Source organism: Tigriopus californicus, chromosome 12 (genome assembly GCF_007210705.1).
Source record: "Tigriopus californicus strain San Diego chromosome 12, Tcal_SD_v2.1, whole genome shotgun sequence".
NCBI lineage: Eukaryota > Metazoa > Arthropoda > Copepoda > Harpacticoida > Harpacticidae > Tigriopus > Tigriopus californicus.
Genome location: NC_081451.1, coordinates 7,895,442 through 7,909,290, shown reverse-complemented (window position 1 = coordinate 7,909,290; position 13,849 = coordinate 7,895,442). Strand labels below are relative to the sequence as shown.

Genomic DNA, 13,849 nt, shown 5'->3' with positions numbered 1-13,849 from the left:
GTGAAGGTAGAGGCTTCACATGCGTTTTGGGAGCATCTTCAAGCCCTCGAGAATCAAGTCTAGTTACAACAATGAAGTCCGGCTTTCTTCTTCCTCGGGCTCCTTCATTGTACAATTTGTTGCTCCATTTGAGAATTCATAAGCCTTATTTTGGCCACAAAGGTTATGAAAACATAATTTACAATTACCTCATCAAATTATGGCAGGACTAGCAAATAATAGTTTTGATTATCAGTACTCGTATCCTTTTAGGGGTTTGGTCTGTTTTGACAAAGTTTGTAAAAATGATATAACTCCTGGGTGAATAAAACTTTCACTAATGCGAGGTTGCGTGAAAAATTGCTTATTTCATACTTCGAAACTCTTGTAAATGAGTGTAAAAAATCGAAATGGCTTATGCAATAAAATCAGCTCTGGACTTATCAATTTTCCAAGCCATGACAGACAGCTTCTTAGATTGCCATTGAATGAGCTTGTACGATGTAAAACAGTGAAAATCGTATATGGGGAATGAGCTCTAATTCAGGGTGACTCAAATCTGTACGGAGCTACAGAATAGTCCTAAAGGAAACAGTTCGGCTGGGTCGTCGGCAGTTGGCAAACCAATGCTAACAGGTTTGCTTGTTTTTGAAAACATTAAGAAATCTAAAGTTATGTGAATTGTTACGATTGTTGAAACAAGGACCTGGAGAAAAAAAGAAAAGAAATGCTGATTGTTACAAAACTTGGAGGTTTTGCAAAAAATGTTTAATCTGAGCCAGATGGGTTCATGGGTTCGATCCCAGGTCTCCCCCCCCTTTCTAGTGGATCATCGACTCGAATGGCGGCCCCAAAACCCAGAATGGGACGAAATAAATATATAAATATATTGTAACATTGCAAAAACAAACCTGTGATCCAATGAGAAAGATCTCGCAATAAAGAGTTCAGTTCGGAGTTCGGAGAACGCACTATCAAATTGACTGTATACTACAATGCTATTTGCCTAGACAAGCAGTTAAACGAGATAAATGTCAAAATGCATTGCATGCAAAGTGCGGTTTGGCTCAGCATGTTGTCTTGGATTTTACTCCATGGAATAAGGTCAGTTGTGCATGAACGCGTTCACTTGACAAGCCCTATTGAACTGTGCTACTTCAACAAATTGAAGGCTACGCCACGGACTTCTAGAAATATGGACTGCGAACAAGCTTGCCGGCAAATCGGCCTGCTCTTGGTCATAGCCACTCTGAGCCACTTTTTGAATGAAAGTAATAAAATAAGAAACGTAGATCCCTTCAATTAACGGTAGGTCAATTTTATATCATTTACATGCAAAGTTGATCGCTTCAAAGTTATGTTGCCAAAAGCTTATGTAGCTGACCAAGAGCAGGCCGAAAATTCAAATTTTATGTAGTGTTTACTGTATAGATTTGGGCACATCTCCTGAGTTCCCCTAAGCATGCTTTTGGGCTCAAACTTGGCTGAGTTTATCTATTCAACAAGATCTTGTGGTCGTATGAATGCCGATTTGAGCGGTTTAGGAGATAGGATATTTTTGCTTCCGTTTGCAGTCCATACCTCTAGAAGTCCGTGGTGACGCCCTCTACCGACAGAAACTACTCTCTAATTACCTGGCTGAACCATCAAAGACTGCCACTCCAATCGATCGAAGGTATACATACCACTTCTACAAGCTTCAGCAGCCTTTAACTGATAAATCAGTTGGCTCATTCCGCAGCCATCTGGTGTGAATCCCTCGGACAAGTGACATTGAACCGCGTTCAATTCTCTTGGGTCACCCTGGGAGATTCTGCTGCTCCACTTTGTCAACAAACGCAAATTTCGTGCGATCTCAAGAAGGCAACCTGACCTCAGAGGGTTCATTTTTCTTCGTGCCATCCAAGAGTGACGCGGCCGTTGATTGATCGCATGATCCCGTTCATGATGGATCAGGTGGTGGCCAATGTGGATCACATCCAGTTCGACATCGAAGTGGCGTTGGCGCAACAATTGGGCGCCCAACCTTTGCCCTTTCCGGGCATGGACAAGTCCGGCTCGGCCGTTTGCGAATTCTACGTCCGATCCACATGCTCACTAGGTACGTACGTACTTACTCACGTACGATTCTACTTTGGCATTCACTCCATTCATCATTCATGAGATGGTAAACGTTATTCTCCACCGATTAGTTGGCGGTGCTACTCTTTGACACTGACATGAGAGTAATAACCCTTAAAATCTCTATCTAAACCTTTTAACAATGAACATCTCCAACTAATTGGTGGAGAATAACGTTTGACGCAAATTTCAAGGCCAATAACAGGAATGGCACGAAAACACTTTGTTATATATTGTTATCAATCAGTTGGCAAACCCAGCTCGAAAGTTTAATGGTATGAGTATCGTTGAGGTCAGATTGATTTGGAAGAAGTAGTACCGCCGATGTATGAGTGGAGAAAAGCTTGTGCATCTAAAACTACATAGCAATTATTTAAAGTTACAAGAAAGCTTGAAATAAATTTGCAAGTTGGTTAGTGATTTTACCCGTTAAAACGAAACGGTAAATGTAGTTTGAGTTTGGAATAATGTAAAATAGAAACTGTTTCAGTTACATTGGGTCACGAAGCCTAAACTGACTAGATTGCTTTTAAAGCAATCAAATCTTAATATAATTTGATTTGAGTTAATGTACATTATATCACATATAAATGCAATCGCATTTCATGTATGCAGATTAATAGCCATGAAAATGGATAGATGCGGGTGTAACTGCAAAATAGTAATGAGAGACATTAACTCCATTTTGGCAACACTATCATTTTGAAGTAAGTAAGACCGACCCATATTTAACGTTTCGAAATCATCTTTTAGATAAACTACTACTAATATCATGCTAAATAATTTCTAAATCTACATCTCGTGCTCTAGCATACTCACAAATACGTAATCCTATGAATTTATTTGTTCAAAACCTCAGGCGACTTTGGTTCTCGGCAAACCGTGTCTACACTTGCTGTTACAAACATATGTTTTTCGACAGTTTTTACACTAGTGCTTAATATTGCCTTTGTTTTGTAGATCCCCACATAGGAAAAATAAGGCATTTAGCCTATGTGAAACAGTTGAAGCTTTCATTTAGGATAAGCATTCAATATTTAGCTCTCAGAAAGTAAGATGTCATTCTTTTCATGAGTCAGTATTATCGGTCTGTGTTATGTATGAAAGAAGGACTGCCAACTAATCTGTGGAGTATTACGTCTAAAACGGCCATGATATCAATAATACTATGGCCTTGTACTTTACGAGTAAAACGAGTAATATTCATTTCTTTTTATTTCGCTAGATATAAGTCCTTTCGATTGAATTGACTCCAGTAAAAGACTCGAGTCCGGCCAAAAGTCAAAAAATCAAAGGACTCGCCCTAGCACTAGTATTTTGTAAATGAAAATTCTCAAATACATCCATTGAAATGTAATGAATTACTTTGATTTCAAATTTAAGTCGGAAAATTCATTGCAATTTGTCATGAACAAACCAAAAGTGTTATTTCCGAGAGTCGGGATTAGCAGTTATACTTTTGATCTAATGGGTCTAAATACATCAAGTTTGAAACCAAAACTTCCAAGGATAAATATCAAAACGTGTTTAGTTTCAGCTTATCACTGACGTGCATGAGACAAAATGTCCGTCTACCGTTTACCGTTTTGCTCGGCAACATTTGATTGATGGTGTAAAATGAGTTATAATAAAACATATTGAACTGTTTTATCGTTTCCAGGCACTCAATGTCCCTTTCGCCATGTTCGCGGCGATAAAACCGTGGTTTGTAAGCATTGGTTGCGTGGTTTGTGCAAGAAGGGTGACCAATGCGAATTCTTACACGAATACGACATGTCCAAAATGCCTGAGTGCTACTTCTACTCAAGATTCAGTAAGTATTTAGATATCTACAAATTCGGGTATTCTGATTGGCCCCAATGTTTCCAAATTAGTTCTTGTTCAGAAGAAAAACCAGCGTTGTAAACAGTGCTGTAAAAAGCGAAGCTTTCGTGAGCGTGGCATTGCGTGAGTTTACTCTTTTATGTAGACAATCGACATACTGTATTCCGGATTGTTGTTTTCATAGTGCGTCTCATATTTTGACGTGTTATCATGTCATTATGTTCACTTTTTCAAGTTATAGGGAGCATTTTTGTTTTTAATCTTGTTACGGCATATTTTGGCGGAAAAAGTGAGCTATTTGAACGCACAAACCTCTTTAGGGGCAATTTCAGTTATCAGTTAATTTTAAGTTATGGAAAATACATTCGGTGGATAAGCACGTGCGTACTGGTTTGGAATATTTTCGGAACTTAAAGTTGGCCATTAACGTTCAAAATGGCACCTTCTTTTTGCGGACTTCCCTACCGCTAGTGAGAATGCAATCCCAAAGTTAAAAAATGAACATTGTAGTTAGGTCAATATTTGATATTTGAATTCAGTTTGCATAATAATTTTTCACTTCCTAAAGGGCATACTGATCATTAAACTTTGGAAAAAAAGTGAAAACCTGAAAAAAAGTTTTAACTTATTTTAGCGTTTTTGACTGGAAACCAAGTTTTGGGCCAAATTTCCATTTTTCACTTCCTACTGGTTTTTCCACTTCTTCGACCCTATCGACCCTTTTTCTCACTTTCTTTCCCATTGTACGATAATTTCAACCTATTTTGGGACAATTTTTATTTACTTCTGTGCAGCATAATCTGATAAATGATTAAATCCTCAAACCTTTTTTGCCCTTTTTTTGGTTTGGGCTTTTACTGGTTTTTTTCTAACCGGTGCAAAGAATGTAATCCCTAATATAATCAAAATGAAAGATTTTGATTTGTCTAATTGTTGCCACTTTAACCCTATACAATATTTGGTCTACCAATGAATTGAATAGATCAAATTCAACTCCATTTTTTCGGTTTGGGAAGTTCTGCAAAAAAATTGAGAGCCTGAAGTTGAACTACATCTGCCGTCCAAGGTTTGATCCGACCCTAAATTATTTTGTGAATAAAAGCACCCTCGGCCACAAAGCAGGAGGCTCCAGAAAATCCAGAAAAATCCAGACCATGACATCTGTATCAGTAGAAAACGTATTCTAATGTGGAAAAACTGCAAGAAAAAAATGTTTATAGCTTCTGAACACAATTGGGTGCCAGGATTTTGTAACAGATAAAAATACCGCAAAGAGGCTAAAAGGAGTTAAAAACGACCTTTTCCTCAGTGTACCAATTCTTTCTGCATCATTCTAACTTGTTTTTGCACAATTATACCTTTTTTGGCACGTTTTCACAACGTTTTCTCGCATTTTTCTCAACTTTTCAAGGAAAAATATTTTGGCTAAAAGGGCAAATTTTTTATTTCGAGGTCTATTGATCATACATTTGTATTCAAAAATGAATTCAAAAGTGTTTTAAGAAAAGACCGGGCTTTTTTCCTCTTTTGTTTGAAAGACTGGCCTGAGCACTCTCATTCATTTCAATTTGCATTAACCAACGTCGATTCCGTAAATTCTGATCAGCAAAATACCGAAAATATAACGAAACATGACTTGTCGTTTTCGCGCCCACCCCACACACAAGTGGAGGGGGGGTGGGTGGGTTAATTTGTTCTTTAGCTAATTCAAGCTAATATCATCTATTTCAGATGCTTGCCACAACAAGGAATGTCCTTTCCTACATATCGACCCCGAGAGCAAAATCCGCGATTGTCCCTGGTACGACCGCGGGTTCTGCCGTCACGGTCCGCAGTGTCGCCATCGTCATGTGCGCCGGATCCTCTGCCTCAATTATTTGGCCGGCTTCTGTCCGGCAGGCTCCGAATGCAAGGACGCTCACCCTCGGTTTGAGCTGCCCACCGCGTCAGACAACGACCCCAAGTTCGGGAAGAAGGTCATTATCACGTGCCATTACTGTGGGGAGGTGGGTCATAAGGTGTCGCATTGCCAGAAGCTCACACCCGAAATGAGAGAGGCTCATATGAATTCCAACGACCACGGAGGCGGGTTCTTCGGTTACCGACCGGGTCACCCTCAGGGAACTACGTATCAACCCGCCGGGGGCCCGGGAACGGATCAGCCCAAGAAGTTCAAGAGTCTGGATGAAGTGGTGTGTTTCAAATGTGGAGAGCAAGGCCACTTTGCCAATCGGTGTCCCAAAGGACATTTAGCCTTCTTGAGCAATCATGCCGCCATCCGTAATTGAATAATGAAGCAACACAAGTATTATTTTTAAGCCTGTGACTCGACTTATTTTGTTAATCCCAATCTTCACTCAAAAGAACGCGCGTTTGATTGTTTTATTCAATTTTTTGACTGGTACCGTTACTTCACCCTGCAAACAGGGACACGCATTTTTCTACTGAAGTTATTGACTCTCAAAGAACACTCCACCATTTCCACACCAGTCGCAAAACACAAGCAACCAACTAAAGCAGTTAGTTAAATTTCGAAGATAAGAGAAATAGAGAAATTTTGTTTGGTGTGCTTGGTGGTTTTACTGGACAAAAATTGGTTGAATTTTCTTTTGTTGGAACATACTTTTGAGCTTTTCTTTAAATTAACAAAAACATAAGACGTCAATGCAATCTCATGACGCAAATGTATGCTAATATGGTTCCTACTTTGAAGCGGTCTTGAATCAAAGCCTAAGACTAAGGGCTGTTCAAATAACAATTTTCATAATAATGCATTATTTTTTGCATTATGGCTTTAACAAATCGAATTTTCCCATTGAATTTACCCCCTTTGCATTGAAAGTATTAAAAAAAAGACAATTAAATTGCGAAAGAAATTATCAAGAGCTCCAAATACTTTTTTTCAGTACATAGCCAAAATATCTAATGAAAGAAAGATTTACTACCGTTTCTGTGGAATGCTCACTTGTAAGCACAACACAGTGGATGTACAACTTATGAACAAATGTTTTGCCATGATGCAAGCTACTGTTGTTCAAAGCATATAAGAGCATAATTATTACTCTAGCTTGCTTTAATCCTTTTGGTTTGGATGCCTGGCGCACTTTAAAAAGGAAATAGGGCCTGCTCAATACATTCAGTACATTACTGTGCTTAAGAGAAAGTTTGTGTACCCTTTTTTGACATACTCTTAAATTTTAGTAGACCATTCCATTTTGCTGTTTCATAACTTGGATCTTGGCTCTTTATAAAAAAAGTTGAACTCAAGATAACCGCACTTTTTGCCATTTTTGTTACATTTTCAAAAACAAAATTGCCAATTTTATTTGCATTATTTGGACAGCCCTGCTGATATTGCCCAACGCATAGAGAAGATTAGTGTTTCTTTAAAAAGCCTCAGTCGTTTTGTAAGCGGCGCCCACCGGTTTCCCCTCCCTAACGATGAAATTTCAAATGAACTTGAATTACGATTTTCGCAAGCGCTAACCTAGAACAAAGAAGGGAAGTGTACTTTGGCGAATTTCGATGGGGCAGAATAAATTATTAGGGCAAATCACCGCTAGCAGAGTTTCTGTGGCGTATTTTAACTTGGGAAAAATTACAATTGGAGGAAATGGCCGGCTGCTGGATAAGTTCATCATGGTTGAAAACTACTGATGGGATCGAAAAAATAATCACGGGAGGTTGCGACTAGGGCTACCAATTTACATTTTCAGCGGCATATGACATTAGAAGCAGAATATTGGAAACCCGTTAGTTAATCCAAAAAAAGGAAACCCTGATTTTTCTTCTATCAGAGGGATCACTTGTTTTGTTTGTTTGTAACGAAGTTAGATAGATGGCAGCTCTCTCGCTCTGCCTGCCAACTGATTGATATGTGTCCCAATTGAGGGATATTCCCTCTTCATTGTCACAGCCCAACATTAATTATTACCTAACTCTCGGGAATGACCGCAGGTTCGCCCATTTCAGCTGTTGAAGCAGCAACTCATGCTGTAATTTAAATACCGCAAAGAAGCTGGACTTAGGTAGCCTGGGATCGAACCAGGAGTCGCAAACTGGAAAGTGGATGCTCTTCCAATACGGTACCCTAACAAACCTCCTGATTGATCACTGTTGGAAAACCAATCGCCACTTGATGATAGCCCGGGATTGCCGATGTTTACACTGAGAATATCTCAATCAGTTGAACTGCAATGTATTGTAAATAATTTTCAAGGTATGAACGATTCCCTGTCTGGTTAGCGAAAATATTTTGTAGTTCTATCGGTTTGAGTAATTCGATAACCATAACCTTTAAATTTCCATCTTGTTATACTAACAACTTTCTGTTTAAGTATGGGGATTTCAACTTTGGGCATTTAAGAGGAATGAAACAAAGAAGAAGAAAAAATGAAATTTTCAGTGACTGCCTAACAAAATGTGTCCTTTATATGGCTTCACAATAAATTTTCTAAAATCTTATCTGTTGAGGTTTTGAATATGCTTGTATATCGTTTTGAGTCAGTTAGAAATTATGCAAGAAATAGAAAAAAATAAATCTTTCATTTTTGTGAAATTGAAAATTGTTATCAATTATTTGGGAAATTGAATTGAGATATAACCGGGGCATCTTGGTGCAACAAACGATGAAACTTGGACAAAAAATCCCATGTTACTAAGTAGAGGTGTAAGAAATGATGTTTTGATTTTTCAAAAATTGCTAACTAACTAAGTGTACTCCGAATTTTCTTTGAAAAGGTTTTTGGAATTTAGTTCTTATAATGTTTTAGACATGTAGGTTAGTTTGTAAAAAAGAAATCAAGGTTGTTTTCTATGATTTTCTGAGATAGAAAAATGCCAAGATGCGTTTGGGAATATCCCTGGAAACTTGACAGGCTTTTTGAACACCCTCAAGGTGTAAATCAAAGGATTAAATTAACCGTTACATAAGTTCAAAGCAGTGGATGCCGACAATCAACAATAAAGATGCCGACAAGCCCGATTCCTGTTAGATGTGTGATTTGAAACTATTTTCTCTCCAACCAAGTCATTGCGGGTTTCTTTTTACGGCGCACTATGTTTGATTGTCAGCAAAGCTTATCCAATCATTGGATCAAGTTTTTGTAAAGGAAAATCATAAACTTGAAATTGGATTAAGGCCGGTTAAAAGCAGAATATGCATTCTACACTACTTTTTGACATTTCGCGGTTAAAATGAACAAGAGCTTGCGTGAGTGCCCAGAATCAAAATTCAACTTAAAATTCAATTTATATTGGGACGGCTGTTTCATGACAGTGCGTAATATGTATGTTGGATAAAAAAGTGAGTAGAATTAATTGCATGAAGGAGTATATAGATTTCGATATCGAAATTTTAAAATTTTAGTCCTAAATATCTGATTTTAAAAACAATATACATCAATGTAATCGCGAAAACCATACCTTTTAAACTCCTCACGACACACATTGCCCCTTTTATGACGTTAAAAGTGTGTACTCGATACATGCATACAAAATCTAGATGAAATACTTGAAACTGGTTTGAGTGATGAATAGAAGTTAACTGAAATGTGAAAAAATGGCAAAAAGGCAGAAAAAAGGGAGCAAAATCAGTCATAAAAAGGTGAAAATAGCAAAATTTGATTAAAAATTAAAAAAAAAATAAAATTGTAAAATTTGTTTACAACGTGCTCAAAGCATGATATGTTATTTTCTTATTTTTTGAAAATATCAAAGCAATAAAGCAAATGCATGTTTTTTGAAAAATGAACAAGTAGTTGGTGTCGTGAGATATTTTGCAGTTATGCCAGTTTTGAATTTGGTATGAAGTGACCATTTTTTGATCGCATCCAAGGGGTTGCTCATATTTCTATCAATATTTCAACTACTGCAACAGTAACCAAAAACATTTTAACCCCGCTAATTTAACAAGTGAGCATGAAAAATGCCAAAAGAGGTACAGAATCGATGTGTAGGGGTAATTTGTCCAAAATTTGATCGAAAAAGGTAAAAACCTCAACAAAATTGAGCTGATGTCATGTTAGCCATACGTGCTTGATGTTGGATCAGTCTCAATCTTCATTATAATCTGATAAATTTTGTCATCAGTTGGGATTTCGTTGAAAATCTTTATTTCGATTCAAGCAATCCCTGGAAAAAAACAATTCTTGGGAAAAAATTCTATTAAAATTTGAAACATTTTCTCGGCATTACTCGTTTTTTTCTGTTGTGTCAGTGTTAACACTTTTTGCCTTTTAGCCTCCGTTTTTGGGATTTTGTTCCTTTATGACATTCTGTTGTGCTATGAACAGTTATTCAGAATCTAAAGCAGTTTCAGAGAATATATTTGATACCAAATAACAATAAAAGTTAGTGGGCGAATTATTGTTGGGGATTGTACGTGAGTCCAACTCAAAGTGTTCAAACTTCATGATTAGTCAGTTTTCAAATTAATCCATCCAGTCTTAATCGTGTCAAAAATTAGTCCACAAGCACTTCCTTGTACCAATATGTCTTTACTGCGGAATTAATGCCTATTTCTATTCAGCCTTAACAACTTGATTTGAAACTTGTTAAGCCTTGCTTGACAAGGAGTAACAAGGTAACTCGCTTGAGGGCAGCTTTTGCAATGTTAAATAGATACACTTTTTTCAAGGCATGCTAGAGGAATTTTGAACCAACCAGAAGGTTCACCTTCTACATTGAGTTTTGGATGTTAGGTATGATTCAAAGTATATTCTACTTACCTACTATTCTAGCTGAGTGTGTAATCATTAGAGCCGTGATACTGCGGGCACAGCTAGGGTCCGGATTAACCATACAAACACACCACTAATCGAGGAATACAGCATATTTTAATGATTATCACTATGTAACGTGAAAAACAGTTCGACTCTTTGGGCTGGACTCTAGATTGCCTTTTCGCGCCCCGCAAATCCGCAATGGCAGCACCGATTGACGCCACAGAACACAGACAGACATAAAAATGGCAACGCCTTCTAGCGGATGGGTTTGCGCCTTCACAAGCAGATTTAAAAATGATGTTTTGAGCCACAAAATGTCATTTTTATGTGGTCAAAATAGAGAAGTGTAACCATGTGGGATTTCATACTAGTACGCCCTCTAGTTCTACCATGAAGGAAGTGTCACCACATTTCTTACCAATGACAAAATGTTGGCACAACACATGTTTTTTGTATTCTCTGCATATTTTTGTCCCTTGCCTGTAATGTCACTTTTAGCAAATGAATGTTGGGCTTTGGGCTTAAGCTAATTACTCTGCAAATTGAAGAATGAGTGTACATACCTTCATATTTTACTCCCCTCAAAAATATAAACTTTTGGACGGTTGAAAAAATGCATCTTTTGTGATTCCAACCGGTTGTACTTTTTGTTTGTATCCAACCCGGAACACTGAATTGTTACGTAAATACCCATTTTTTGTACATTTTGACACAGTATTTCCCTTGCAGTGCTGGATAATTTTTGACATTACAATTGCAACCTAATTTATTGTCTATTCGTATATTCCTGCCGGGTAGATGGATACGATTTGCAACAGAAAAACGCACTCATGAAAGCGCTATCTAATTCCCTTGTTGTGTCAATACTTATATTTTCCAGACTTAAAACTTCATTTTGAATGAATTAGCCATGTGAGGAAAACAAAACTCAAGGAAAAATATGAAGCAGCACCCTCCCTGATTTCGGGCAGTTAAGGGAGGGGGAATTTAAACAAACACGCGATCAACCTGCACCAAGTATATACTTAATGGGTCATTTATTTCAATTTGCCGGCTTGTTGAAGCTGTTATTGGGCCAAAACGTTATCATAGGGATAGAATTACACCAAAAAATGACTTTTTTGAGCTTCATTGGGCAACTCATTTGATAATCATAAATACAATTGAATCATAGTGTAGGAGGACTGTAATGGTTGTCTGAATCAGAACATCCTCCAAATCAGGGTAAAGCACAACATTTTTTGCTTGAATTTCCTTTACTTCACATAGGTACTTCTTGCTATCTTCTCGACCAATTGAATAGCCTTTTTCGATACAAAGAAGTTCAAGTAACAATAATAAACACAATGTTTTTTCATTCAAAACTGAATTGTAGAATTCGAGGATTCAAAGGCAGCAAAAATTAGTCCATAAACAGCTATTTCCGTCTTTTCTACAAATATCAGAGTGAAGCAAATTGAACAAAAGGTTTGCTTCCAACGGAGGGATTTGAAGCCATGCCAGCTAGTGAGGAAATTCTTCCCTCAGTTCTCCAAGCCATCATCTGTGCCCTCTAATAGAAGTTTCTAATATAGGTCACTAATTATCAATATGTTTTGATAAACCAATGTGTGAGGTCTTGAGAGATAGTCTGTCTGAGCGGTCTAAAAGCAGCATTAAAATGCAAAAAGGCAACATTCTTAATGCCTCTCCCCACCATTCTAGGTCAAACCAAAAAGGCTTCTACACCTTTTCGTTTTTTAGGATTTTCTAACTAGTGCCAAAAAACAACAGATTTTAGCGGTTTCTTTGATTAGAACATCAAGATCTTGAAAATACTCTGATTATATCAAAATGTTGGGTAAAAAAAATCTTTATGGGGTTTATCTAGAAGCCTTTTACAGAATATATTTCGAATCAAAATTGAAATGCAGGCTGGCGGATAGGTAATTGATATTTTTCAATTGAATTTGAGCATAAATGTCTATGTTTTGATTCAAAACTAGGGCATTCATAACTCAGGCCATGGTAGTCCTAGAAGAGCATAAAATACCTAACCACCCAAACTAGCCTCAGCTACCTAAGATTGTTCAAACGGCATATGACATTCTGTTTACTACTGGTAGTAGAAAAATAGTGGAATAACTGAAATCCTTCAAAATCATTCCTCAATGTGGCACATTTTTTTGAAGAGAACTATTCTTTATGTTAATCAACAATTGTTAAAAAAGATTTGATAGGAAATATCGAAAATGAAAGGGCAAATTTCTGCAAATGGAAAATATGTATAGAATTCTTGCATAATTTGGGATTTTTTTGCATATTTCCCCATCTCTAGTCATCATCTCCATTTACAAATTTTGGCTGGGCCCTACTTATCACTTAAAAGGTGTTATATTTTGTATATTGGTCAACTTTACCAACTTCATCTTGTATTAAAGAAGATCTCCGAATATTACCCCCATAGCTTTGAGACCCAAGACTAGAAACTCTCAGACAAGATATGAGCAATCAGTAGGCTTGCTATACTATACGAGAGATGGTTTGCACTCTGCGCTTTAGAGGGCTCTTTGTAAGTCAGTCAACCAATTGTAAAGGCAGAACCGAATCGAATCCTCTTCATCGAATTATAATGTGTTTGAATTGTTTTTGGCTAATTATATCACAATCTTATGTACCTAATTAGAAATCCGAGTCACATGATGCCCGAAAAAGAGATTGCATTCATCGCATGTCATGAGCAGTTTAAATGTTTAATTAGCAATTCACCGTGCCTCTTTCCCATTTCGGAATTAATATGGTCTGTCTAACTTTGAAAATAATGGCCCTTATAACATGGCTCCGACAAAATATGTTATGGTCTGTCTAACTTTGAAAATAATGGCCCTTATAACATGGCTCCGACAAAATATGTTGGATTTTTGGCCCAAATATGTCATTTTTATGTTGCTTAAAGCAGGGACTCTATAGAGAGGAAACGACACGGATTTCCCCTCACCGCCAACTTAGGCCATTGCGTTGAATCAAGACATAAACTCCAGTACAAATAAAACAAGATTATCCGTACTGTATAGTACATTAAGGTGTTTTTAATTAAATAATGATCTCCTTGATATACAACTCCGTCCATATACTAAATATTTCTGAATTAATCTTGAAAATCAGAAGAATAAATGAACATCAAATTAATCAAAAACAATCGAATTGTTTTTCGATTGAAA

General features: G+C 37.2%; 1 protein-coding gene across 1 annotated transcript; it reads left to right on the top strand.

The window, feature by feature from the left end:
- The first annotated feature begins 1,784 nt into the window (after window positions 1-1,784).
- Window positions 1,785-6,242, top strand: LOC131892023 (cleavage and polyadenylation specificity factor subunit 4-like). Its single transcript, XM_059241746.1, has 3 exons — window positions 1,785-2,080; window positions 3,761-3,913; window positions 5,656-6,242. Exons 1-3 carry the CDS (start codon window positions 1,912-1,914, stop codon window positions 6,210-6,212), a joined length of 879 nt encoding a protein of 292 aa, XP_059097729.1. The 5' UTR covers window positions 1,785-1,911; the 3' UTR covers window positions 6,213-6,242.
- The last annotated feature ends 7,607 nt before the right edge of the window (window positions 6,243-13,849 follow it).

Bases quoted from the DNA above. Each gene is read 5' to 3' on its own strand.
- LOC131892023 (XM_059241746.1), top strand. From the start codon at position 1,912: ATGATCCCGTTCATGATGGATCAGGTGGTGGCCAATGTGGATCACATC. The intron at 2,081-3,760 runs GTACGTACGTAC...TATCGTTTCCAG, and splicing joins CCGATCCACATGCTCACTAG to GCACTCAATGTCCCTTTCGC. The intron at 3,914-5,655 runs GTAAGTATTTAG...CATCTATTTCAG, and splicing joins CTACTTCTACTCAAGATTCA to ATGCTTGCCACAACAAGGAA.